Source organism: Cucurbita moschata, unplaced genomic scaffold (assembly GCF_002738365.1).
Source record: "Cucurbita moschata cultivar Rifu unplaced genomic scaffold, Cmos_1.0 Cmo_Scf00006, whole genome shotgun sequence".
In the NCBI taxonomy this organism is placed as follows: Eukaryota; Viridiplantae; Streptophyta; class Magnoliopsida; order Cucurbitales; family Cucurbitaceae; genus Cucurbita; species Cucurbita moschata.
The window spans coordinates 445,318-472,854 of NW_019268522.1; the positions used below are offsets into that span (position 1 = coordinate 445,318).

At 32.8% G+C, this 27,537-nt stretch overlaps 2 protein-coding genes, 2 long non-coding RNA genes and 1 pseudogene across 4 annotated transcripts; 3 read left to right on the top strand and 2 right to left on the bottom strand.

The window, feature by feature from the left end:
• Positions 1–2,572: 2,572 nt before the first annotated feature.
• Positions 2,573–3,864, top strand: LOC111443861. The gene is made up of 2 exons (XR_002710574.1): positions 2,573–3,041; positions 3,653–3,864. It is a non-coding gene; the product is annotated as an uncharacterized LOC111443861 (long non-coding RNA).
• Positions 3,865–4,302: 438 nt separating this feature from the next.
• Positions 4,303–5,042, bottom strand: LOC111443860 (multiprotein-bridging factor 1c). Its single transcript, XM_023081686.1, has one exon. The coding sequence runs from the start codon at positions 4,943–4,945 to the stop codon at positions 4,508–4,510; it is 438 nt and encodes a 145-aa protein (XP_022937454.1). The 5' UTR covers positions 4,946–5,042; the 3' UTR covers positions 4,303–4,507.
• Positions 4,990–9,761, top strand: LOC111444432 (annotated as a pseudogene).
• Positions 9,762–12,966: 3,205 nt separating this feature from the next.
• On the top strand, positions 12,967–18,523 carry LOC111443895 (ARF guanine-nucleotide exchange factor GNL2). Its single transcript, XM_023081741.1, has 3 exons — positions 12,967–13,806; positions 14,016–14,447; positions 15,292–18,523. The coding sequence occupies exons 1-3, from the start codon at positions 13,187–13,189 to the stop codon at positions 18,380–18,382; spliced, it is 4,143 nt and encodes a 1,380-aa protein (XP_022937509.1). The 5' UTR covers positions 12,967–13,186; the 3' UTR covers positions 18,383–18,523.
• Positions 18,524–20,854: 2,331 nt separating this feature from the next.
• On the bottom strand, positions 20,855–21,440 carry LOC111444364. Its single transcript, XR_002710685.1, has 3 exons — positions 21,400–21,440; positions 21,052–21,191; positions 20,855–20,960 (listed from the first exon to the last, which is right to left on the bottom strand). It is a non-coding gene; the product is annotated as an uncharacterized LOC111444364 (long non-coding RNA).
• Positions 21,441–27,537: the final 6,097 nt, after the last annotated feature.

A 27,537-nucleotide genomic window follows, 5' to 3' on the forward strand; every position in this document is an offset into this window, starting at 1 on the left:
AAAAAAAAAAAAAAAAAAAAAAAAAAAAAAAAAAAAAAAAAAAAAAAAAAAAAAACTATAGTTTTGATCTTCTGATTTGTATTTAAATTGTGGAAGATACTGATATATCCTAGAATGGCAACATCATCATGTTTATAATGTGATTAACAAATCTTTTGCTCTTTTAAATACTTGAATTTCCATACTTCTTGCAGTCTGCAGATATGGCCTCCAATGGCAGCCTTAGCGTTGTGGTTTCCGCATCTCCTAAACACGACAATAGAGATGCTGAGACCATGAGGTCCAGTTCGCCGAAAGGCCAGTGTTTGTGCTCGCCCACGATGCACCAAGGCTCCTTTAGGTGTCGGCTTCATCGTTCGACATCGTCGGCGTGGATGAAACGATCAAAATCAATGCCTGCCAACAAGCCTGTGGCGTCTCTTTCTCCTAAGGAAACTCTTGGATCTTCCTAATGGTATGTTCATGAAGCAAAATACATGTAACATGCCTTAAGCTTATGTCCTAATTCTCTAAAGTTTTGGAGAAAGAAATAAGGGTTTTAATTTATCTCAACTTTATATGCAATGGAATCTATCTAATACGTTTGTGTGTTCGTGCGCAAGCGTTTATCTATGTTTTGTTCTTTGCTCGATAACTCGTCGTTCTTGTTGCAGATTTGGCATGTAGAGTAGACTGATCTTCTTCATCCGTATGTATTACTGTTGAGATCTTAGGTAACAGGACACTTGATCTAGATCATTAACTAGATCAACGGTCCGAAACCGTTTCGTTCGGCTTCTTAATTCCAAAATTAGTTCGTCTGTGCAGCTTTTTTTTCCTTCCTTTTTTTAGAAACACATGGATTTTCAACCAAACTTTGCTTGCATGAACTGTTCAATTTTTAGTCTCTATCAACCTTGGTTTTTGAATCTTTCACAAATCTAGCTTCTAGATGACTGATGTGAGATTCCACCTCAGTTGGAGAGGGGATTGAATCATTCCTAATAAGGGTGTGGAAACCTCTCCCTAGTAGATGCATTTTAAAACCGTGAGGCTAACGACGATACGTAACAAGCCAAAGCGAATAATATCTGCTAGTAGTGGGCTTGGGCTGTTACAAATGGTATCAGGGCGGTGTGCCAACGAGGATGCTAGGTCCCCAAGGGGTGGATTGTGAGATCCTACATTGGTTGGAAAGGGAAACGAAATATGTCTTATAAGGGTGTGGAAATTTCTCTCTATTATATGCATTTTAATTCCATGAAATTGACGGTGATACGTAATGGGCCAAAACGGGCAACATTTGTTAGCGGTGGGTTTGAGTTGTTACCGGTGATAAGAAATAGAGTGGTGTCTTTTTAGGAACATATTGAAGTGGTTTAGCTTATGTATTGAGAAGAAAAGGCAAATAGCCATGGCCTACCCCTTTAGAACAAGGGTGGGAATGAGTTTAGGTGGTTAGATTATACCTCTATCTCTTTTAATTGTCAACCTTATTAGTTATTATCTTTCAATTATTGCAGCTCCTTACACATTCTTTGTCAAACCCAAAATTTGTCTGGTTTTTTGTCTCCTAATTTTATCTTTCGTCTCAATTTTAGTCCTCTCTTTTTTATTTTTATTTTCTTTTGAATTTCGCAAGAATCAGGCGAGGTTGGTGTTTTTTAATTTATTTTTTCGAAGTTAAGGCCTTTTTTTCGTGTTGTTGTGAGTCATTTTCGTGTTGTTGTGAGTCCGTGGATAAGGTCTATACTGACGAATAGAGATGTCTATTTAATAAAGGAGGGAGTGGAGAAAGATTTATTCTCGTTAGATAAATGAGACTGGAGGTGAGGATTATATTTTTCGTTCCCAATCCTCGACTTACCCCATCCCCATCTCGCTTTAAAAGAGACTTTTTTAAGTTCAATTTCCAAGTTTCTTAATATTTTCAAGGATGAGGAAAACTTTCTATATTCCATTCCAAGGTTCGAACTTGCTTATATCTTCTTTTATTTATTTAATTTGTGTAATAAGAAATGTTTTTGGCCTTTAGATTATTATTATTTTATTTTTTTGGGTGCTAATTGAACTAATTAATTTATTTTTGTTGAGTTGTTTTATTTTTGTGGTATTTTCTTAAATTTTAAAAATATGTTATTAGTTTAGACTATTTAAATATAATTTTTTAGTGAAATTTTTAATGTATTTTTAAGATTAGATATAAAATTAAATATTTTTATTAATTTAGTCAAATCACACATTAAAAAATTGACTATTTTATATAGAGAGAAGGTAAGTTGACTACAAATTACGTACAATTTAATTCATCTCATAACTTCCAAATAAAAACAAACGTTTTGTTTTCTTTCTCCATTAACATTTTGTTTTCTTTCTCCATTTCTAAAACTTATATCGTTGAAAATTTTTAATTTTGGTCTAAAAACAACAATATTAAAATTATTACCAAAGAAATTAAATTATAAATTTAATCATTTAAAAAAAATATAAATTTCATTTCTATAATCTCATAAAACTTTATAAATAGCCATTATTTTATATAAAGCTCTCCTAAATAATAAAGACTAATATTTAAAAAAAAATTGTACTATCTAAATAGTAAATTTGTAATTTAATAAATAAATAAAATTAAAATACGGAACTTCAGGCCACGAGGCATCCTCTCAAATTGCCCGTCGCCGTCCCACGTTAAGTCGCAATCGTAGGCGTGTCCAAGTCAACGAGCCGCCAACTCAGTCAAATTCGCGTTTTTGACTCGTCCAAATTCGCGTCCTGTTTCCTGGAAAAATCCCCAATTTTGTTCGTATAAAACCCTAATTTTCAATCTGTAAATCCAAATCAACTCCAATTTGAGGTTCTCTGTTATTTCCGATCCTCTTCGTATTCAAGAGAAGATAAATTTTGTTAACATTTTTCAGAGATTCTTCGCTTCCACTCGAGAATGATGAGTCCGATGAAGCTAACAGCCGTTCCGATCGTCGGCTTCGTGTTCTTGATTCTTCTGCAATTGGCTTACGGTCACTCCCACGATATTTCCCCGGCGGCGGGTCCTTCGAGCGACGGTGAGTTTTCCGGCGAGTTCTGGCGTTGATTTTTCGTTAGACTAAAAATTTGGTGGATTTCGGTAAATTTTCGATTTAAAAAGTTACAATTTAATTTCAGATTTGAATTTTAGTTTTGAATTTACTTTCAATTAATTTTTTTTAGTTTCAAAATTTTCAATGTACGTTTTAGAATTATTGTCACATAAAATTCTCCACAGTCGCATGAGATCATTCTCTAAATTAGTCGTTGTGAGACTTTCATCATCCAACATCTCCCCTCAAACAAAAACACGTCTCCCCTTAATCAATAATTGACTTCTTTGGAGTCTTAGTCATTTTTTACTACCTTCAAAGAAGCTTGTCTCCTTTTTCTTTCATCATTTAACACCTCTCCGCGAACAAAAACACGCCTCCCTTTAGGCTCGACTCCTTTGGAGTCTTAGTGATTTTTACTGCTTCTTGACTTTGTCTCACGTACATGTGATTCCCTAAACTAGAACAATCATGTCATAAATAAATAGAAATCAGAATTAAATTAAAATTTTTAAAATGATAATAACCAAATTGAAATTTTATTGAAATTAAGGGATTGAATTTACAATTTATTGTGTTATTGTTTGTTGTTGCAGGCGCTGCAATTGACCAAGGAATTGCTTACGTTCTTCTTATGGTTGCTCTCGCGGTTACCTACATTTTCCATTGATAATTCTTACGGCGTTTGGATATGTAATTTTTATTTTATTTTGTAGTTTTTTCTCCGTTTATTGGTGAAGAAATTGCTATTATAATACTTGAAATTCATTATTCTTTATTTACTTATAAATATAATTTGCTTTGTTAATTAGGGGATAATATAGCTTTTGCCACGTGTTACAATCTAATTAAATCTAATTAAATCAAATTAATTGTAATTTTAAAAATTGAGCTGATAATATTACTCTTCACTACTACATTTTATTATTTTGAAAAATTGAGAAAGTGAGATGGGAGTGAGATGGGAGTTTTTGTGGTTCTAGCTAGCCATATCAGAATACTCGAATATTCACCCGTTGTCCATCGACTACGCCTTTCGGCCTGATCTTAGAGTCAGGCCCTTCCGTTGTCCATTTCGAGTCAGGCCGCCCTTGTGTATGATAGAAATTTTTTTACCTCATCCAATGTATGATAGAAATTTTTTTACCTCATCCAATTTAAAGAAATATCATGAATTTATATATATTCAATTTATATATTCGAGAAATCCAAATCAGAGCTTATGCTAAATCCAAAGGGCTTTGGATATGCAAAGTAGATAATATTATACATTGGGTTCTCCGACATAAAAAGCATTTTAAATGTAAATTATTACAAATAAAAAGCCCATTTCCCATCTCAGCCCAATTTTCTCCTAATCATCCCAAACGGATCACCGTCACCAAACAACAAAACCTAAACTAACGGTCCATTTTAATTACATGAAACCGCCATTGGTACAGCTTCCGAAATTACTTTCCAGATTTGCCTCGAAGCTTGACGCCCAAGACCTTCTCCATCTTAGCCAAAACGGCCTGATTCGGCACAGCCTTTCCATTCTCATACTCCTGCACCACCTGAGTCCTCTCGTTAATCTGCTTCCCAAGTTCCGCTTGGCTCATCTTCTTCTCCAGCCGCGCCTTCTGAATGGCATGCCTCACCTCCGTCGGTACCCGGTCGAGCGCCGCCGGCTCGGTTCCTTCCTCGAGCTTTCTCGCGTTCACCGGCGCTGCTGTGGCTTTCTTGTTCGAACCGGCGTCGAACTTCTTCACGGTCAGGACGGGCGCGCCGGATCGAATCGCTTGGTTCACGGCCTTTGGATCGCGAAGGTCCTGCGCCTTTGGCTTGGACTTGTGGAGCACTACAGGCTCCCAATCTTGAGATATGGCTCCCGGGAATCGGCTCGGCATTGGTAGATTAGAAGTTGATCGATCGATTAGAAATTGATTAGGAAATGGAAGGAACTATGATGGAATATGGAGAGATTTTGATCGATTTTGTTTTGAATGTTTATTTGATGGGGGCTTTTGGATTTTATAGCGGAGTTCTTCTCTGGAAAGTTCTTCATCGCTTTGGAGTGCTTGCTGTTTCTCGAACGTTCTTGAGGTTTCTATTTGGAAGACGATGACGTGGCACCTCGTTCGTTTATATTCGTCGGGTCTTTTTTCGGTGGGAATGAGATGCGTGCGTGGCAAGGATTGTAATTATTATAAATTTAAAGGTTTCTTTAATAAATATGAAAATTATATATAAAATGAATTGTAATTATATATAAAGAGAAACAAAAAGGAAACTCGGAAATAATAGTTAAAATAGAAAGGCTAAAAATGTAATTTAAGCCATATTTCAGTATAAATAATAAATTGATTATTCACGGAATTGCAATCGTTTTGGCGCCATTTTCAACCATTGCAATTTACGTTTATAATGCTCTCTCCTGTTCTAGCGAAGTTTCCACAACTTCATCGCGAAAAACGCGAAATCTTTGTTAATTTTCTTCCTAAAATCTCCGTTCGATAATCGGAGTTCCGATGGCGGTGCCTCCTACATTAGCCTGCGGTTCACTCGCTTTCCGGCGAAACAAAGCTTTGTCGGTTTGGAGCAGTTTGATATCCAAACCACCGCGGATTCCTCCCAGGAGATTAAGGAACCGACGCTCCACTGGAGAAGGTGTCTTGGAAGATTTTTCGATGGAGAAGAATAGAGGCTCTTCTCTCTTTTCGAGCATCATGCATAGATTTGTGAGAGTAGACGATAAACGCAAGGCGGACGAGAGGTAATGTTGAAGCTAAACTAACTAAGCCAATGCGTTTTTGGATTTCTAGTCGATATGATAGACTACATTCTGTGTTCTCCATTCGTATCTTGTAGAATACTGTTTCTGTAACATTGTTGCATCGCCGTCTCTAGTTTTTGTAAAAATCAAATGCATTATAGACATGCTTTTCAATTTCGTAGATCGTTCTATGATTGAGTTGCATTTTATTATGTCTTAGTGAATCCTAGAGACGAGGTTAAAAAATATTCATATCAGAACGAGGTTCGGAAAGGTTCTTCTTAGTTACGTTGCATTTCTTCTGCCGATATTAGATCCAAAAGAAATTCCAAAACTAGAGGTAGCTTCTATACATTGCAAATTTAAACGGACGTTGAACACCTGTCTAGAATATTGAAAGCGACGATGACCTTGTTGGACTCGAAACACCAGGCATGCGACCTTCTGTATCCCGTTCGAAGAGATCTCAATAGGTTTATCTCGAGGATTGGTAAAACTACCAAAATAGTTAAACTCCTTCATTACAAAATGAACTTGGCCAATATTCTCAATGAAGTTTCTGATGCAACCAGCAAACCTCTCAAATCAAAGATTCTAATGGTAGAAAGGCTGGCTATCCTCTTTATAATGATAAAACACTATACATACCAACTGATGTGCTGAAGAAAATGTGTCAGCGGTTTGTTTATATTGTCCAACAGTATCATTGCATGAATTAGCTCCTGAAATTGATATATGTCTTTACTCTGAATAATTGTCGATTTCATTTTACCATGCTAAATTAGTGTATCTCCACAATTTGCAACCATATGAATTATTAATATCATTTGTACAAAGGTTAATTTGGAACGGTAATCTAAATGAGTTTTGTTATCCAGGATTTGGTTTTAATCGTTGAAATGATAATAAGTTTTAATCCATTTTGGATCCATTTGAAGCAGAGATGAAAAGAAAGAAAGAAGAAAATGGTGAATATGAATCTAGGAATAGGAATAGTAGTCTTCACCTTTTTAATGGCCGACATTTTCTCCAAATTCAGGAATCGTTCTTGACTTTTGATTGAGATTTATATTTTCTGTGCTTTCTTCTAAGCACATGCACTGATAGATTAATAAGGTACAGAACATATTTTTCTCTATCTTAGTCACGATCCTCCCTCTTATACTTTGGTTATACTCCTAGGAGACTTTGCTTTGGTTGGTGGATGCTTTTCAATGTGTAATTGTACACTACCTTTATTTCATAAATCTAAGATTATGAAATCTCTTTTGCACATCTCAGGGCAAGTTCTATGAGCTTTATGAACAAGATGCTGAAATCGGTCACAAGGAGCTTGACTGGAAAATGACATTAAGTGGCGTTGGGAAATGCAGGCAGGTTAGATAAAATTCTAACACTTGTTTTTACCAGTCTATCTATTTCTTCATCTTTTAAGTTATGCATATACCAACGATATCCCAAAAGCTCGTTGCATGAGAGTAAGGATGTTGAGAACTCTGTCGTTTTGTTGATGATGTATCTGTAGAGAGAGCAAAGGGGACCAAACAGAAAATGAGTGAACCAGGGACATTATAGCTTAATAAAAACCTTCATGCAAATTTACATTAGCATGATGTTTTTGTGCTATTTATTTTGAGCATGTAAGGTGAGGCTAACACTTTTCTGTGACAATCTTTATGAAGATGTAAAGTTGGGCGAATTGAGCAGTTGGAATCTTCGGATCAAACAAAAACCAGATGTGCAAATTCTGTAAGTATGTTACTTCAGATAATATACGGATATTGATTCTGCATATTTAATGGTCGCAAATTTATGGCTGCCAGTGATATTGATTCTGCATATTCATTGGTCGCAAATATACGGATATTGATTCTGCATTTTCCCATCCAGTTTGTTGGAAAAACGACTATTGTGGTTCTAAATAACTTAAATTGTCCCTTTCCCTTTCAGTTTTGGGTTCGAGGCTCAGTTATTTCTCTTATCTGTTCTTTTTCAAAATTATAAAAGTTCTCAGTTAATCAGCAGTTTGAGGGATCTATTCCGGGGAATTAACATATTAAATCTCATTGCTTTTATTGATTGGGCTGCTTTCAATTTTTGGACTGGTTCTATCCATTATGGTGCTTCCTGTGCTGCTCTGGGCACTCTCTTGATGCAATTAGGCAATTCAAATTGTCCATTTTTGCATTTCTGTTATTTGCTTCTGCAAATATGATAGTAATATGTACATTTGTGGTTTCTCTAGGTGCCTCCAAAAGAAATAATATATGAATCTCGTGGTGAGTCTTTCCTCTCCACCTCGGACTTTAGGTTTTCATTTAATTGATTGATATATTTATCTTCGGAAAATTTTACCTCAACTTCCACAATTTATTGTTTGTTGGACTATCTTAAGAAACACAAAGTTCTCAAGAAATACTTGCCAACTGGTTGGTTCTTTTTGTGTCTTTATAATAGAAAACTTATTTTGAAGAGTGAAAAGGTCGCGTTTTTTCTTTTTATTTATCACGTGTCATACATATGTCTTTCCTCTTTTTCTAATGTCAAATTCCTAGTGGTTAGTGTTCACTTGTACTAACTATTTATTCAATTATTAAGTTACTGAAATTCTATTATACATTGTTCTAAAATCATGAGATTTAAATTGAACGTGATTGACTTTTGGTGAACTGAAATGCATATTTATGTGTTTTGATGTATTTGCTTTGTATTGACCATGGGTTTCTCGAGTATCTCTTATGTTCTTGTTAACGACGAGGGAGTTGTTTGGAAGTGGGTTGAAAAATAGCCTTGGTTTCACCATGTTTGAGCTATAATGGTTATATTCTCCACGTTCTTATTCTACTCATCCTGCAGGTTCCACTGCTCTAGAATCCACATCAGGGTCAACACTTCAGGTTTTCTAGAAGCTTCAGATGCTAAAACTTCTGATTCATACAAATGAAAGCACATTCCATGATGACATTGATCTATGTGCTCTTGGAGGGCTTATTAATCACGTCGAGTCTGATGGTAAATTTGTCTTATCATATAACTGTTGCGATTAATGACTTCCGCTTCTAAACCGACCCGAACTGATTTCCTTGTTGAATGTTCAGAAACAGCTTCAGCTCTTCAACATGCTACTCAAGATTCTCTTGTTATTCCTGATGAACTTGGCCGTGGAACTGGCGCCTTCAATGGCTATGCCATTGCCTATGCTGTAAGTATCCCTTTTGATTCGTCTCCTTGACGATTATTCTTGAGCATAAAATTTTCGACCGTACCAGTAATTTCTTTCTAGTTTATATGTTTACTAAATTATAGATAGAAGAAATTAACTTGTTCAATATTTTATTAATTTTTCTTATCTAGGAGTAATTTAAAAATATTTATGAAAAGTCATTTTGAAAAGTATGTAATAGAGTTCAAGATGTTTTTCTGAAAGTTTTGAACATTTAAGACATGTCATTGAAAAGTTGTATAAACTCGAAATTAACTTTATCTATAAATTGTTTCATCAGGTGCGTCCCCATCTCATTGAAAAGGTGAACTGTCGACTGCTATTTGCTACTCACTACCACCCTCTAACAAAGGAGTTTGCCTCTCATCCTCACGTCATGCTTCAACACATGGCCTGCACATTCAAGGGCCAAGAGCTGGTTTTTCTAGACCGCCTTCGCCATGGTACGGGCTGCAAGTAGCAACAGTGGCTGGAATTTCAGGTCGAGCTCTTGAAGCAGCTTCAAGAAAACCATCAGAGAGAACTTCAGATTGAGCGAACGACGATTGGAGTTACCACTCTTCATGAAGAGTGGTTGAAAACTCTAATCACAGTCTCCGAGTTTCAAGGTAACAATCTTTACGATAATGATGCTTTTTATACATTATTTCGTTTATGGTATAAGCGTAAGAGATCGTATCAGTCCAAGGTTAGTATAATCTTTAATGATTTTGTGGTATTATTTTAAGTCCTTTAGTCTGTGGGGGCTTATATTTTGTACAGAAAAAACTGGCAGGCTAATTATTGGCTTGATCTCGATCCAACAGAAAAATAATAAAAAAAACCACACGCACACACAAGCACGCTTTTTATGGCCGGGAGGCTATATTGTCAATTTAGATTAGAGCATGCATTTAGAAATTATATTTATTTACTTCAATAGAATAATGCTAATATCATTTCATTTTTGGCTATTAGATAGTCAAACATAGTTTTTAAAACCTTTATGAGAAGTAAGGATATATTGCAGCTCTAATAAAAGTACTTTTGAAACCAAAGACAAAGTTAAAATATTATTTTTCTATACTTTAGCGTTTAATAATTTATTTATTTATTAGTTTTTAAAATTATTAAATGTTTTTGAATTGGTAAGTAAATTTATTCTGAAAATCCAATTTTTTAAATATTAAAAAAAATATTGACCAGATTGTTGATAATTCTTTAGTTTTAACTCAAAATCGAAAACTAATTTTGTATTGGGAACCAAGTTTTAAATATAAAATACTTGTTCGACAATTCATAAGTTTTTTAGTTTTTGAAATTATTTATAAAATTTTATGTACATTTGTTTGAAAAACCTAATTTGTAAGAATAAAATATAGTCATCTAAAATCTATCTTACTTCTTGAAACTTCTTTTTTAATCATATACGTTTTCATTCTCCGGTTGTTATCTTGGGTTATTTTAACTTATTTTCTACCGGTTAAATTAATAAAAATATTTTTAAACTTTATACCTTATTTTAAAAAAAATTAAACTTTTAAAAGTTTCTAATATATTTTAAAAAACTTTTTTAAAAATATCCCGATGAAAATTGTTTGATTTGAAACTTTTTGCTTTTAATTAAAAAAATACTCTTCAACTTAGTTTTAATAATATGTTTTAACTATTTAAAAATATTTTTAATGTTAATATTATTTATAAAATTTCAAATAACTTTTAAAAACTTAATGTTCTTTTTAAAACACTTTCTTAGTTTGAAGATATTTTTAAACTATTTTGAAAGTTCGATGATATCTTTTTAAAAAATTAACAATTTCCATTCAAAATTAATAATAAGATTAACTTTTTTGATGGAATAAAAGTAGATTTTTAGACTTTTTGAATGTTTAAGAGTGTTTTTGAAACATTGAAAAGTTCATTGGTATTTTTGAGATAAAAGGGCAAAATTTTAAGAGTACTTTTATTGATTTAGTTTATAAAATAAAATTAAACAATAAAAAACACATTGTTATTAAACCATATGTAACAAATTTTAAAGATTGAAATGAAGAAATAAAGTGGGAAGTTTAGAAATTAAAATAGGAATTGAACTAAAACAATAAGAATTTCACAAATTTTAAAGATTAAAATGAAGAAACAAAACTGACAGTTCAGAAAATAAAATAGGGGTTGAACTAAAAACAATTAAGAATTTCTAAAGACTAAATTGAAGAAATAAAGCTGGAAGTTCATAAAATAAAATAGGAGTTTAACTAAAAATAATTACAATTTCACAAATTTTAAAGACTAAAATGAAAAAATAAAGCTTTCTGTTCAGAAAATGAAATAGGAGTTGAACTAAAAACAAGAATATTTTCACAAATTTTAAAGATTGAAATGAAGAATTGCTGAAAGTTTAGAAAATAAATAAGAGTTGAACTAAAAAGAATTTCATAAATTTTAAAGGCTGAAATGAAGAAATAAAGCTTTAAGTTTTAAAAATAAATACAGGAGTTGACCTAAAATTAGGAAGAATTTCACAAATTTTAAAGATTAAAGTGAAGAAATAAAGCTAGAAGTTCAGAAAATAAAATTGAAGCTGAACTAAGAACAAGAAGAATTTCACAAATTTTAAAGATTAAAATGAAAAAAATGAAACTAGAAGTTCAGATAATGAAATAGGAGTTGACTAAAAATAAGAAAAATCTCACAAATTTTAAAAGTCAAAATTAAGAAATAAATCTGTAAGTTCATAAAATAAAATAGGAGTCGAACTAAAAATAGAAGAAATTTATAAAGTTTAAAGATCAAAGCTGCAAGTTTAGAAAATAAAATAGGAGTAAAACTAAAAACAAAAAGAATTTCAAAAGTTTTAATGATCAAAATGATGAAATTGAAATGGAAGTTCAAAAAATAAAATAGGAAATGAACTAAAAATAAGAATTTTACACGTTTTAAAGATTAAAATGAAGAAATAAAGCTAGAAGCTCAAAATAAAATAGAAGTTGAACTAAAACCAAGAAAAAATTTCAGAAATAAAGTGGAAGTTCAAAAAGTAAAATAGTAGTAAAACTAAAATAAGAATTTTACAAATTTTAAAGATCAAAATGAAGAACTAATATTAAAAGTCCAGAAAATAAGATAAGAGTTGAACTAAGGAGAAGAAATTCAAGTTTTAAAGATTAAAATGAAGTAAAATTTGAAGTTCAAAATAAAATAGGAATTGAACTAAAAACAGTAAAATTTTCACAAATTTTAAAGATTAAAGTGAAGAAATAAAGCTGAAACTTAAAGAAAATAAAATAAGAGTTTACAAACAAGAAAAAAAAAATTCAAGTGTTAAAGATTAAAAATGAAGAAATAAAAGCTGGAGTTGAACTAAGAAGAAATAAAAAGAGTGGTTAGTTGTAAATAATTTCTAAAAAATTATCTTCAAAATTAGTTCAACGAAATTTACGATTATATTGGTTAGTTGTAAGAATTGTGCCAAATTACTTATAATTAACAAAGCAGAAAACTCACTTCAAATTAATAATAAAAGACAACAATCCAACAAGTGATTATCCAGGAACAAGAAAAAATACTAAAAATATTTTTTGTTTTAAATAACAATTTAACTAGTAAATAATAATTTAGTTCATATACTACTAGTTAAGAACAATTCAATCTATAAACTTTTAATAGAAACTAATAATTTTTCTAAAATATATTATAAATATAATATCAAAATAATATTTTGTTTTATTATATTATTATTTTCATTTTTTTGTAATCAGTCATTAACCTTAAAGAAAATGAAAACAATAGAAATTTGATACTTAGAAGAGAAGGGAAGAGAACTAACCTTGGAAAATGAAGTGGCGAGAAAGCTTATCCTTTGACTGATTCAACCGTGGGCGAGTTATATAAATCATACGAGGGGAGAGAGAGAGAGAGAGAGAGAGAGAGAGAGAGAGAGAGAGAGAGAGAGGGAGCGAGCGAGCGAGAGTGGCACACGCAGAGCCTCACTGTCGGGCGACCAAAAATACACCATAATAACTGAACAAATCTGGAGATTTTGATGGTAATAGAATCATTCAAATCTTCAATTTCAGCCATAAACATTCCCTCCACCAACTTAAATCCGTTTTCTTCACTTCCATCATCGTCCTTCCCAATCCCTTCCATTTCCAAACCAATTTTTTCATTCTCATGGAGAAGCGATCCTCACGCCATGATGATGGAAAAGAATCCTCAAAATCCAAGCGAAGAGAGCTAGGCCTCTCCTGCATGTTAAACACCGAAGTTGGCGCCGTCCTCGCCGTCATCCGCCGTCCACCGTCGGAACTAAACGCGCCGTACATATGCACCGCAGACGACACTTACGATTCGTCTATCCAACAATCCTTGAAATCCCTTCGAGCTTTAATATTTCAACCACAGCAAAAATGGCGAACCATCGACCCATCCATCTACATTTCTCCGATCCTCGACGTGATACAGAGCGACGACATTCCGGCGGCCGCCACCGGCGTCGCTCTCTCGGCCTTGCTGAAAATAATAAAGGTCGAAATCTTCGAGGAGAAGACTCCAGGAGCCAAAGATGCAATCAATTTAATCGTATTAGGCATCACTAATTGCAAACTGGAAAAAACTGACGTCGTAACCGAAGACGCCGTGATGATGAAGATTCTGCAGGTTCTTGCCGGATTAATGAACCACAGAGCTTCGTATCTGTTAAACGATCAATCAGTCTGTACCATTGTAAACACGTGCTTCAATGTGGTTCAACAATCAGCTAGCAGAGGGGATTTGCTGCAACGGACGGCAAGGTACGATCAAATCTCTTTTTTTAGATCAACCTGCAGAAGTGAACATTCCAATAATGATGTTAAAAGAAATTTAATTATATTAATATTTGAACTCCAAAATCATTACTGTTAGAAAAGGTTGAACAATATTTTTTTAAAAAAATCAAAACGGGAAGGGAAGGAAGTAGTATATGTAATTGGACCATTTAATTACCTGAAAACTTGAACAGGTACACGATGAACGAGCTGATACAGATCATATTCTCGAGATTGCCTGAAATGGAGTTTAGAGATGAGGAGGATTCAGAATCAGATACAGAAGATGCAGATTTAGGGGGGAGTATGGATTCAGGGTATGGAATAAGGTGTGTGATTGATGTGTTTCATTTTCTGTGTTCGTTGTTGAATGTGGTGGAAACGGCGGAAATGGTGGATGGGTTGGGATCCAGGACGGCGGATGAGGATGTTCAGCTGTTTGCATTGGTTTTGATAAATTCAGCGGTGGGATTAAGTGGAGATGCGATAGGGAAGCATCCCAAGTTGTTGAGAATGATTCAGGATGATCTGTTTCACCATCTTATTCACTATGGGGCTCGTTCTAATCCCCTGGTCTTGTCCATGATCTGCAGTACAGTTTTGAATATCTATCACTTCCTTCGCAGGTATTGTTTATATATATCTATATATATCATAGAGAATAAAAGAATTATAGTGCAGTTTTTTTTCTCTTTATTACTATTTTTTTTTTTTATAACTTCCACAAGACTAGATGAAATAATATATTAGATCATCTCACACCTTAATATAAAATTTAGAAAAATTAAATTTTTTTCACCCATGCTCACTTCTGGTATTTATGTTAAACTTTCATTAATTGATTTATTTTTTTAAAATTAATTAATTATCACTAAATTTTCATCAATATTAAACTTAATTAAAAAAAATCTACATCATAATATTTTAATTATAACATTAATAGTGAAAATTCAAGAATAAGGGCCTAAAATTCTAAGATTTAGGAACTAAAAAGAAACTAAACTCAACAATACGAATGTAACATCTTAACATTTTAAAGCCTAATTACTAAATGAAAAGAACAAAAAAAAAATGATATTTTTCCCTAAAATTCTTAATCAAACCAAACCTAAGCAATGAGTAGTCACCATTGAGCAAAATCACCAATAGAATTTAGGTTGTACAAATCTAAATAACTGAAACATTATTAAACACAAGCATCGTGACACCAATAAATATTGTTACTTATTTAGAGACCAAAATACCAAATTAGAAGTGATGGAACAGAATGCTATTTCCTAGGCTTTGAGAGAATTAGCCATCTTCAAATCAAATTTATCATGCAATATTTCCAAGCCAACCTGAATTCAATGGTCGAAATTTCTAACTTCATTTCTAGAAAGAAATTTTGTGCAATTATATTCTATGGGTAGAGGAGGGGAAACCCAAACTAGAAGTAATGTTTTTGGTTTTTTCTCATTCTCTTGGCAGGTTTGTTCGACTTCAATTAGAAGCTTTCTTTATCTACGTGGTGTTGAGATTAGCATCGTTTGGAAACTCGACTCAAATCCAAGAAGTTGCACTTGAAGGCATCATCAACTTCTGCAGGCAGTCCTCTTTCATTCTAGAATTCTATGTAAACTACGACTGTGATCCCCTTCGTTGGAATTTGTTCGAGGAGATAGGGAAGCTGCTATGTAAGCTCTCATTTCCCATGGGAAGCCCCTTAACCACTTTACAGATCCAAGCTTTCGAGGGATTAGTAATTATGATTCACAACATTGCAGAAAAACTTGAAAAGGAAGAAAGTTCTGGTGGCAGTTCAAGGATATATCCTGCTCAAGTCAATGTGTACAGACCTTTTTGGGAAGAAAAATCCAAAGATGACTTACAGTACGAGAATTGGCTTGATTATGTGAGAGTAAGAAAGGCACAGAAAAAGAAGGTATTGATTGCTGGTCACCATTTCAATCGAGATGAAAAGAAAGGTTTAGCGTATTTGAAGCTGTGTCAATTGGTTTCTGATCCTCCAGACCCGAAGGCTTATGCTTTCTTTTTTCGGTACACTAATGGATTGGACAAACAGCTCATTGGTGAATATCTTGGAGATCCTGATCAGTTTCATGTAAGAGTTTTAGCAGAGTTTACAGACACCTTTGAATTTACAGGCATGATTTTAGACACAGCTCTTCGAACTTACCTCGAGACGTTTCGCTTGCCGGGAGAGGCACAAAAGATTCATCGCATATTAGAGGCATTCTCAGAGAGATTTTATGTCCTACAATCTTCAAATACCTTTGCGAGTAAGGACACAGTATTTGTACTTTGCTATTCTTTAATCATGCTGAATACTGATCAACATAATCCACAAGTGAAGAAAAAGATGACGGAAGATGAGTTTATCAGGAACAACAGAGAAATTAACGCAGGGAAAGATCTTCCTAGAGATTATTTATCTGAGCTTTTTCATTCGATTTCGAATCATGCAATTATTCTCTCACCACAGTCAGGTTTGCAATTTGATATGAACCCCAGCAAATGGGTTGAGTTGATGAATAGGTCCAAGATTATACAACCGTTCATGTTGTGTGATTTTGATCCTCGCTTAGGCAGAGACATGTTTGCCTGCGTTGCTGGTCCTTCAGTTGCATCTCTTGCAGCTTTCTTTGAGCATGCAGATGAAGATGAGATGCTAAATGAATGCATTGAAGGACTGTTCTCTATTGCTAAGATAACACAGTATGGATTGGAGGACACTCTTGATGAACTGCTAGCCATATTTTCTAAATACACCACTCTATTGAACCCATACGCATCTACCGAAGAAACACTTTTTGCATTTAGTCATGATTTGAAGCCAAAACTTGCTACTCTAGCAGTTTTCACGATTGCAAACAACTTTGGAGACTCGATTCGAGGGGGTTGGAGAAACATTGTTGATTGCCTACTAAAACTCAAACGACTTAAACTACTTCCCCAATCTGTTATTGACTTTGAAGTAGCTTCCACTACATCAAACGATATGGCAAAGTCAGATTCAGGTGTAATTTTCCCTTCTCAAGATCCTAAATTTGGCACCCAGCAATCTTCTGGCATGGCCGGTAGATTTTCACAATTTTTATCACTTGATAGTATGGAAGATTCCTTATCTCTCAACTTAAATGAATTTGAACAAAATTTGAAGTTTATTAAGCAATGTCGAATTGGGAGCATCTTTAGCAGCAGTTCCAGCTTACATGATGAGGCTCTGCTCAATCTTGGGCGATCTTTAATATTTGCCGCTGCTGGAAAAGGACAAAAGTTTAGCACACCAGTTGAAGAAGAAGAAACGGTCGGATTCTGTTGGGATCTAATCACAACAATGTCCTTGGCTAATGTATACCGGTTTCAGGTTTTCTGGCCTAGCTTCCATGAGTATCTACAAACAGTTGTTCAATTTCCTCTTTTCTCTGCCATCCCATTTGCAGAAAAGGCTGTTTTAGGACTTTTCAAGGTATGTCTTAAGCTCCTTTCCACTTACCAACCTGAGAAACATCCTGAGGAACTCATCTTCAAGTCCATAAATTTAATGTGGATGCTTGATAAAGAGATTCTTGATACTTGCTTTGAGTCGATAACACAATCAGTAAGCAAGATTATAATCGAGTACCCAGCAAACCTCCAAACCGCAATTGGTTGGAAGTCACTCCTTCATTTGTTGTCAGCCACTGGTCGACATCCTGAAACTTATGAGCAAGGAGTCGAAACTTTGATCATGTTGATGTCTGATGGGACGCATATTACACGCACAAACTATACCTTCTGCATAGAATGCGCCTTTAGTTATGTTGCACTCAAGAATAGCCCGTTGGATAAGAACTTGAAAATTTTAGATTTATTGTCAGATTCTGTAAATTTCTTGGTCCAATGGTACAGGAATTACTGTGCAGAATCAGGGAACAGTTATAGTGTAGCAAGCAATGCAAGTAGCTCCTCAGAGGACAAAGGTTTAGGATCTAATTTTGCCTTGACTTTATTTATCAAACTGGGCGAAGCACTCCGAAAAACAAGCTTAGCTAGAAGAGAAGAGATACGAAACCATGCCGTCATATCTCTCAAGAAAAGCTTTATGTTGGCAGAAGAACTGGATTTCACCTCAACCAACTGTATCAACTTTTTTAACCTTGTAGTTTTTGCAATGGTAGATGATTTGCATGAAAAAATGTTGGAGTACTCGAGAAGAGATAATGCAAAAAGAGAGGCAAGAAGCATGGAGGGGACTCTAAAGATTTCAATGGACCTCTTGACAGATGTTTACTTGCTATTCCTGAAACAAATATCAGAAAGTTCAGGGTTCCGAACATTTTGGCTTGGGATATTGAGAAGAATGGATACTTGTATGAAGGCTGACCTTGGCAGTTATGGTGAATCAAGTTTGAAAGATTTAGTCCCAGAATTATTGAGAAAAATAATCACAAAGATGCGAGAAAAAGAGATATTGATGAAGAAAGAAGGCGATGATCTATGGGAAATAACGTACATCCAAATCCAATGGATTGCTCCTGCCATCAAAGAGGAGCTTTTTCCAGAAGAAAGCTTTTGAACAGGACACATTACTTGTAAGATCGTAGATTAACTTTAACAACGGATAAGTTTCCGTTTTCTCCCTCTTAGAAGATAATCGGAGGAATTTTTCTACCTTTTATAGATTGAAGATGGCAACAAATTAAGTTTTATCGAACTGTTTTCCTACTATTTTATTAATTCATCTCGAGATTAGAGTGATCAGTTAGAAAATGTAATGACAATTAGCGAAATGATTTTATGAACACTAATCATCAGATAAGTAGGCATCATAAGGCAGAAAAGGATTTCCATAGGAGTTCCCGAAACAAATTTCTAGAAATGATTGTTATACTTAATGTCATTTCTGGATATGAATATTCCAAAAGGAATTTACTCTGAGGCAAAAAGGAAAATGAGAGTAATGTAAGTGAAGAGACGTACATTACTCTTCGTGTACAGTTTCTTCCATCACGATGATCTAGTATAAGAGCTCAAACGATCTTCCAAAGGAAGTCTGACATGCAGGCGGTTAAATTTTTATCTAACACATTCTTTGATATTTTTATCTGTATTTTATAAGATTCAAAGGATACAAACATAGATACAATGTTTACTTCTAAAATAACAACGAAACATAAAAGAATATCAAGATATGTCGTATTACTGATATGAACACATGTTATACTAAAAACGAATATTACAGATTAACTAAGATTAACTAAGAAATGTGAGATTTCTATCGATTAATTCATTTAAACTCAAACTTATGAGTTTAAAGCATACGAGTTTATCAATTATCATGATTTTTTTTTTTTTTTTTCAGAAACCTTAGTTGTTCATCCATCGATTGAGAGATAGAGATTTCCTTCCATATCTACATCTGATTTCTAACTTCTATGCGAACTTTTTGTAGGAGTTGTAACACGCGACAGATCCTTCTTTCAAATTTATTGCAGAATCAGAATCAAGACTAGACAAAATCAACTTCTCAAACAAATCTATTACTAAAAACTCAGTGAAACTCGATAAAATAAGCCTCAAAAGGTAGAAAATGAAGACAATAAATCAAATGAAGGCTTATGAAGGAATTCAACGACAAGAAAAGATAATAGCGATCTAAAGAGTAAGGTTTCAGAGGCTACCTTGGATCTCCTTCAACTTCGTCCATAAATGCAGGCAATAGACCAGAAATCGTAGCTTCTGATACTGTGCTCTTCCGTTCTTCCGCAACATTCTTTAGTGTAGCCTCTGAATACATCAGATCCTTTTATTCAAAACCAGTTGAACTATGAGAATCTTCTAGTTCTCGAAACCCTAGTTTCATGAAATTTGGCGTAAACCGAAGGACTTTCTATATCTAAAAAGACTGAGCAAAACTCAACCAGAATGTAATGAGCGCGCAAATTCAAATACACAGATGACTATTTATACTACCTCATTACTGAAAATACCATTTTATTAATTTTGCATATTTATTATTTTTAGATATTTTTCTTTAAAAAAAATAAATTACGAGTATTCCTAATTTTATTTTTTGAATTTCATATTATTAAATAATATTTCAATTTTTAAAGTTTTTTATATTAAATAGGTCTTTAGTTGTAACACCCGCTCATTAACAGGAGTTACCATCGACAATATTAAGAGACTCTGATATCCAATCATAAAATTCAAAATATTTCTAAAAACATCCAGTAAAATATTTAAAAAAAACAGTACTTTTAAAAAAAACTTAAAAGGACTAAGGTAAACTCTTGACAACGAAAACATAATTACATAACAGACCCAGACATGGATTTCCAGTAGTCTCTAGCCCGCTGGTCTCGTCCTCGGCTGGCCTGCAGCATCTACATCTGGAAAGAAAAGTTATAATAATTCTGATGAGTAATTAGATTACTCAGTAAGTAGCTAGCTTATCATTCACGGGTTCATAACTAATCTTTCCAGGTGTTTTTACGTTTTATTCATCACTGACTCCTAGTTCTCTTACTAGGGTCATCTGTTCGTTAATGAGGTATCTCAGCTACCTCCAGCTAGGTTACTGACTCTCCTTCGATATGCTTATCTAGAATTTTCGGACTCGTATGTAAGACTCGCTCTCGGTCAAATACGGCCCGTCTACTAATTGCTCTGGCGGCCTGTTTATCTCATATACCAACGGTCAGGAGTACTCATGCTCCCTGACTTAGCACACAGCGCGTTGGCCAGGAACTCCGCGGGAATTAGTAGACTATCATACTCATATAAATAAGCCATAGCTCAACAACCAATAAGCATATCTAGAGTCATAAACTTTCCATTAACATGCATAACATACTCATAGTTACTGCATGCTTTCATATATGTATCATGATCAACACATAGAACATTCTGACAATCATTTATATCATGCTTACATCACAGGCAAGCAGTCACAATATACAATAAACACTAAATATCATCAAAGCTCATCATAACATATTAAGCTCTTAATCAGGTAAACAACATACTCACATGTTGTAAAACAAGTTAAGAACTAGTTCAAAGGTCGATACGCTACTTACTTGGTTGCGAACTTCTTTTCCCCCTTGAATGTACGTTTAATAGTATTTCAACACAATTCCTTCCTATTAGACCTATATTTTATCAATTTCAACATAAGTATAGACCAATTTTGATAGGACAGGTCAAAAGGAGTCGAACGGGACAAACCGGGAGCCAAAATACCTTCTCACGCGCCCTCACGCGCCAACAGAAGGTCGGGGGTTCGTTTCTCACACGCCTGATCCGCGCACAATCGCACTTCCACTCGCGGCCTCCCACGCGCCTCGCGTGTCCTTCACACGCTCGTCTTCAACCTCTCCTCCCTGCAATTTTTCCCAATCTTTTTCTTTAATACCCGTTGTGTCCCGAAGCAAAAATTTCATCTCTACAGCTCGAATTTCGTTCTGATTTCTTCTACAACTTTATAGATCTTCTAACTACGGTTCTAACAAGCCTTATTTCATAACTTATTATGCAGTATGAATCAAGATATCGAGATTTAAAGGTTCGGTGATATGAGTTTTTCGTTACCTTCGAATCACCGTCCGATTCAGCTCGTGGCCGTATCCCCTTCCTCAAATGATTCCTCAGCAACAACCCATCTTCCTTTACCCTCGATTGATGTCCAATTTTAAGCAACCAAAACTCGAATTCTCAAAAATTTCCTCCTCTGTTTTTCTGGGTTTTTCGCTAATCACCATTCTTCGTTTTTCTTCCTTTTTAAAGCCTAATCAAGCACTAATACGCTTCCACATCCTCTAATCATCCACTCATCCATCCCACGCCTCCAGCCTACGCGTCCGCCGCCCCTCATCCCCCTTTACAGCAGCTGCTTGACGCAGCTGCTTCGTTTCGATTATTATTATTATTATTATTATTATTATTATTATTATTATTATTATTATTATTATCATCATCATCAAACACACAACACATAAATACAAAATACATATTATCATTATTTTAGGTTGTCACATTAGTTTGTTTCAAATAAATCTATAAAATTAATATAATAAATTTACGACATATTAAAAAAATTAAAATAGTAAATTTATTAAATATAAAAAGAATTAATTTTAGTATAACAATAATCTTTCAATTTTTCATTTATTATATCTAATTAAAAAAAACAATAGAATAGGTTAATAAAGATTATTAGACAAAAAAATAAATAAATAAATAGGTAAACATATAATTTTGAGATTTATTATATTTTTGAATGACCGAAAAAGGGCCCAAATACAAAAGGGCCTAGTTTCATGTCTGCTAACTTTTAAATTTGGTAAAAAATAGTATTAAAATATTTTCATTAAATTAATTTATCTAATTTTGAATAATTTTTAAAAAAATATATATTCACCTTTTTTTTTTCTTTTTTTTTTATATAAATTCTTCGGTGGATATTCCTCAAATTTTTATAAACAAAACTAAATTAATAAAAAAAAAATCAACAAATTATCAAAAAAAAAATCCTTCTAAAACTAATCGTATTTATTTATTTATTTATATTATTGAAATTTTCTAAAGTTAATTTTTTTAAGAATACATATAAATTATATAATTAAGAACTAGTAAATTATTATTATTCAAAAATATTTTATTAGACATAAAATATTAAATTAAGCGATAATTTTGTTAATAAATAATCTTGTAGACCCACGTCCAAATCAGGGCAGCTGCCACCAGCTATAAAACATGAAAGTTTTCGGTCGAGTTAAGTAGTTAAGCTTCTTAACGAATCCTCGTCTTTTTTATTTGTTTTTAGTGCACAATTTAGACCAAATCAATTTCATATTGAATTATTAAAACCTTCCTTCATTTTGCATTTGATTTTCTAATTTTTATATTAATAAATTCATATTATATAATTAAAAAAAAAACTAATTTCTATCAGGTTATAGCTGTTTAGCGTGTTTGAAAATGTTTTTTAAATTATTTTTGTATTATATTTTATTTATTAAATGTCATTCAAAACTTATATGGTATGTCACTATATTAAGTTTATAGTAAACACTTCCATATTTATCCTAAATACAATAAAAATAATAATTAAATAATCAATAATAGCATTTAAATCTCCAAAAATAAGTATTTTAAATCCATGATTTAATATAAATATTAATGTGAAAATTCAATCAAGAAAATATAACAAAATAATAATTAAAAAAAATTGTGAGACCTTTTTGTAACGTTTTATTAGTCGAGCATTTTTAAGACATTGGATTTTGTTTATTTGATGATAATGAATTTATTTGTTTGTTTATTTGTAACGGCCCAGATCCACCGCTAGCAGATGTTGTACTCTTTAGGCTTTCCCTTTCAGGCTTCCCCTCAAGGTTTTGAAACGGTGGATTGTGATGTACACATTGATTGAGAGGAGAACGAACCACTGTTTATAAGGACATGGAAACCTTCCCTACCAGACGCGTTTTAAAGCGTTGAGGGAAGTTGAAAGAGAAAGTCTAAGAAGGACAATATCTATTTATTTATTTATATAACAAGAAATTGAGTTTATTTGAAAATTGAACTTAAAAATGGTAAATAAATTGAGATTTGGTATCAAATAATTGTATACAAAATGGCAGCTTTACCACAAATCCTTGACTTTCTCAATTATTCCCACTAAAATAGGTGTACTTTTATTAATTAATTTCGTGGGGATATACCTTAAAATATTAGACTTTTTAATATAAGTCAAATTTAACATTTTTTTATTAAAAAATTATTTTCAAGGTGTAAAAATAAGTTTTTTTTAATGTATTAGTAACAACTCCATTACCAAATTATAATAATATTTTTTATTTTTATTATTGTATAGTTGGTGAGGTTGAAATACATTATGTTATAAACTCAAAAGGGAAATGATTCTCATTGTGAAGATTGGGTGGAATATTTCCAATTTCACACCTTATAAACTTTAGCTTAATCATATAATTATATTATAATCAATAATATATTATAAAAAGTAACAATAATTAAAAAATAATAATATAAATATTTAAAAATAATAAGTTACTGATATTTTTTTGTTACATTTTTTCTAAAAAAAAAAAAAAACTATAACGAGTTTAAATTTAAAATATTATAATATTGTATTTTTGGTATGCTCTTTGGACGCTAGTATTCTATTTTAAATTTTAAATTTTCATGCTAATTTTATTATTTCGGTTTTATAACGACCTGTCTTCTATTTTTAATCGAGCTACTACTACATGTATGACGTGACATTTTTATTAAAAGAAACTCGAGACCCATTGAAAATTTTATTCAAAACTCGGTGTCTACTAATCATTCAAACATTTAGTCTTTACATATTTCCTTTCATCAGTAATACGAGAACGTTTTCTTTGAAATTTTAGTCAATGGAACAAACCTACAAATTTAAGAACCAAGTTGTACATAGATTCACATCCAACAACCCCTTGTAAACAGAGTATTGTCGTTGCTAAAATGATAATTTTGGCTTATAAAAAATATTGGTTGGTTTCAAATATTCAATGTAAATTAAAAGTATTATTGATGGGTTAAAATAGAATTTAAAGCAATTGTGAGATCCCACCTTGGAGAGAGGAATGAATCATTATTTACAAAGGTGTGGAAACCTCTCCTTAGCAGACGTGTTACATTGTGAGGCTGATGGCGATACGTAATGGGTCAAAGCGAATAATGCGTTGGGTTTGAGCTGTTACAAATTGTATTAAATCCAGATATTGGACGGTGTGCCAGTAAAGACGCTAGGGCCTGAAGGGGGGTGATGTGAGATCCTACATTGGTTGGGCAGGATAACGAAATACCCTTTATAAGGGGATGTCCAAAGAGGGCAATATCCGATAGCGGTGGGCTTCTGCCGTTATAGATTGTATCTGAGCCAGATATCGGGCGGATGTGCCAGCGAGGAGGCTGAGCCCTGAAAAAGGGTGGACACGAGGCGGTGTGCCAGCAAAGACTCTGACTCCAAAGAGGGTAGATTGTGAGATCTTACATCAGTTGTGAGGAGAACGAAACCACCCTTTATAAGGTATGAGTGTGAAAACCTTTGAATGAAACACCCTTTATAAGGTAAGGGTGTGAAAACCTTTCCCTAGCATACGTATTTTAAAAACCTCGAGCGGAAGCCTAAGAAGGAAAGTTGGACAATATTTCTTAGCGGTGCGTTTGGGCGGATCCTTTGAAGAGGGAAATAAGTGTCAACGAGAACGCTAGTCCTAAAGAGGATGGGTATGATCGAAGTAATATTCTAGCCAATTTAAGAGGATGGGTATGAAAATTGCACATTCTCTTGTAAGTCATTTGGGTGAGCATGTTCCAATGATTGTCCAACTTCTATAATAATCTTTGCTTTATCCATCGAAATGAAAGGGAAGCCAACCGGGTTCGACAAACCAGCTACACAGACAAAGCACTGACAGAAAAGATCGAGAAAGGAATAATAAATAACAATAACAAAACTTTATATTAAAAAAAATTCTGATTTTTTAAATTCTTTTTCAATTAAAAAATATTTGATAACTATAATATAACAATTTTAGTCTCTAAATTTTATTTTATAAATATTTGATTTCTATCTTTTAAATTTAAAATGATTTAGTTCCTTTTTTTCTTTTTTTTTTCTTTTTTTTTTTTGTAGGTAATGATTTAATTTTTATAGTTTATAAGAATTATTTTTTTGTTTTAAAATTTTGATTTGGTTTTTAAAACAAAAAAGAATTATAAATAGAAGTAATGTTTTAAAAGTTTACTTTTTACCATGAAAAATAATAATTATTATAAATTTAAAATTTAAAAGACTAGATTATTATATATTAAAATTTAAAAATTAAACCAGACAAATATTTTTTAATTATAACTTTATCATTATATGTATATATTTATTTATTTATTATTATTATTATTTTATTTTATTTGGAAGGATTTCGTGTTGGAAATGGAAGCTTGTGGGGCCTTTGCGGTGTACGCGTTTACAACGAATACAAAGCTTTTGTGTCGTGTGCTGGTGGTTTCTGGTCGTACCGTATTTGTTTGGTTCAAAGGATGGAGGGGTTGTATGGAAATCTAGCGCTTTATTTAGTAGGGAATTTGAATTTCATTTTATATTTTTAATTTAATTGAATTTAAATGCTGTGATTTAATTCTTATCTACAAGTAAGAGATCTCCACACCCTTATAAAGAATGTTTTGTTCTCTTCTCCAACTAACGTGTCTTTGGGGTCCAATGTTCTCACTGACACTCGTTCCTCTCTCCAATCGATATGGGATTTCATAATCCACTTCCCTTCGGGGCCCAGCGTTTTCACTGGCACACCGTCCGGTGTCCACCCATTTGGGGCTCAACGTCCTTGTTGGCACACTGCTTCTGATGCCATTTGTAACAGCTTAAGCCCACGAAAATTGTGAGATTAAGAGGATCGAACCATTTCTTCTGACCCTTTTTCAAATTTGATAAATGTTGGTTGACCGTATATTTCATTATAGCTCTATGATTCAGAGTAGTTCCATATTCGAAGTTTCGATTAGATCTATTCATTAAAAAGAATCAATTCAAACATTTCTTATCTACCCACAAGTGTTATAGATCTCACACCGGTTGGAGAGTGGAATAAAACATTTTGTTTTTTTTTACAAATGTGTGAAAAACTCTCCCTAACAAACTCATTATAAAAACCTTAAACAGAAACTCAAAAGGGAAAGTCCAAACAGGACAATATCGACGAGCGACAGCTATTACATTATCAAACATAATTTAAAATTTTAATATAAGAACTAAAACTATAAGAATAAACCTTAAATTAGTATCTTCATAATTAAAACAAAGATTAGGACATTATTATTATTTATTTGGAATCAAATGGGAATGAAAGTTAATGATAAGACAAATTGTGTCCCAAAATAATCTCCCTTGGCGACCTAATCCACGCAGTTCCACAACTTGTTGTTTGGGCACAAACGATAATATTAAAAAGAACACACAATATCTAATCCATTTATTTGTTTTATTGACAATATTATTTGTTCCCTAAATAGAATTTTCTTACATGTTCTTTGAATATATGTGACAACAAAGTTTGAAAACCATGTGTTTTGTCTATTCATATTAGAATGAAATGAAATATAATATAAACTTTATTATAAAATCAACTAATGATGAACCTTGTCGCACATTTATGGTTAGTTATTAAAAAATAATGTCAACATTATTCAACAGGAATTAATTATATAATAAAATCACCTAAAGGGTGTGATTGATTTTTCAGTTTAGATTTTCATATAATTTAGGTTAATTAACTCTGCTTATGTTTAATATAGAAATAAATTTCATTCAAATTAATAAAAAAAAATACATTAGGTATTTTTGTTAACAAATTATTATAATGGTAAAAGATTTATTTTAATTTACTCACTCTATAAATATTCAATTTTTAAAATGAAGTTTATATAACTTTTAAGATTTATTATAAAATAAAGTCAAAACTTAAAATTTAAGGTATATAAATAAAAATTAGGTCCCAATTCTTGACGAGGGGACACCAAAGACCTCTGCCCTTTCATCGGTTGGATAGATAGAGAGGGAGGACAGAGTTTTTTTTTGGTTTTTCACGTTGTCAAAGAGTTGAACAATGAAAGTATGAGAAATTGAGTTTAATCCCGTTTATAGCATATGGCAAACCAATC

Excerpts from the sequence above, each read along its gene's own strand:
- LOC111443860 (XM_023081686.1), bottom strand. The coding sequence starts at position 4,945 with ATGCCGAGCCGATTCCCGGGAGCCATATCTCAAGATTGGGAGCCTGTA.
- LOC111443895 (XM_023081741.1), top strand. The coding sequence starts at position 13,187 with ATGGAGAAGCGATCCTCACGCCATGATGATGGAAAAGAATCCTCAAAA. Across the intron at positions 13,807-14,015 it reads TTGCTGCAACGGACGGCAAG|GTACACGATGAACGAGCTGA; the intron begins GTACGATCAAAT and ends AAACTTGAACAG. Across the intron at positions 14,448-15,291 it reads ATCTATCACTTCCTTCGCAG|GTTTGTTCGACTTCAATTAG; the intron begins GTATTGTTTATA and ends TTCTCTTGGCAG.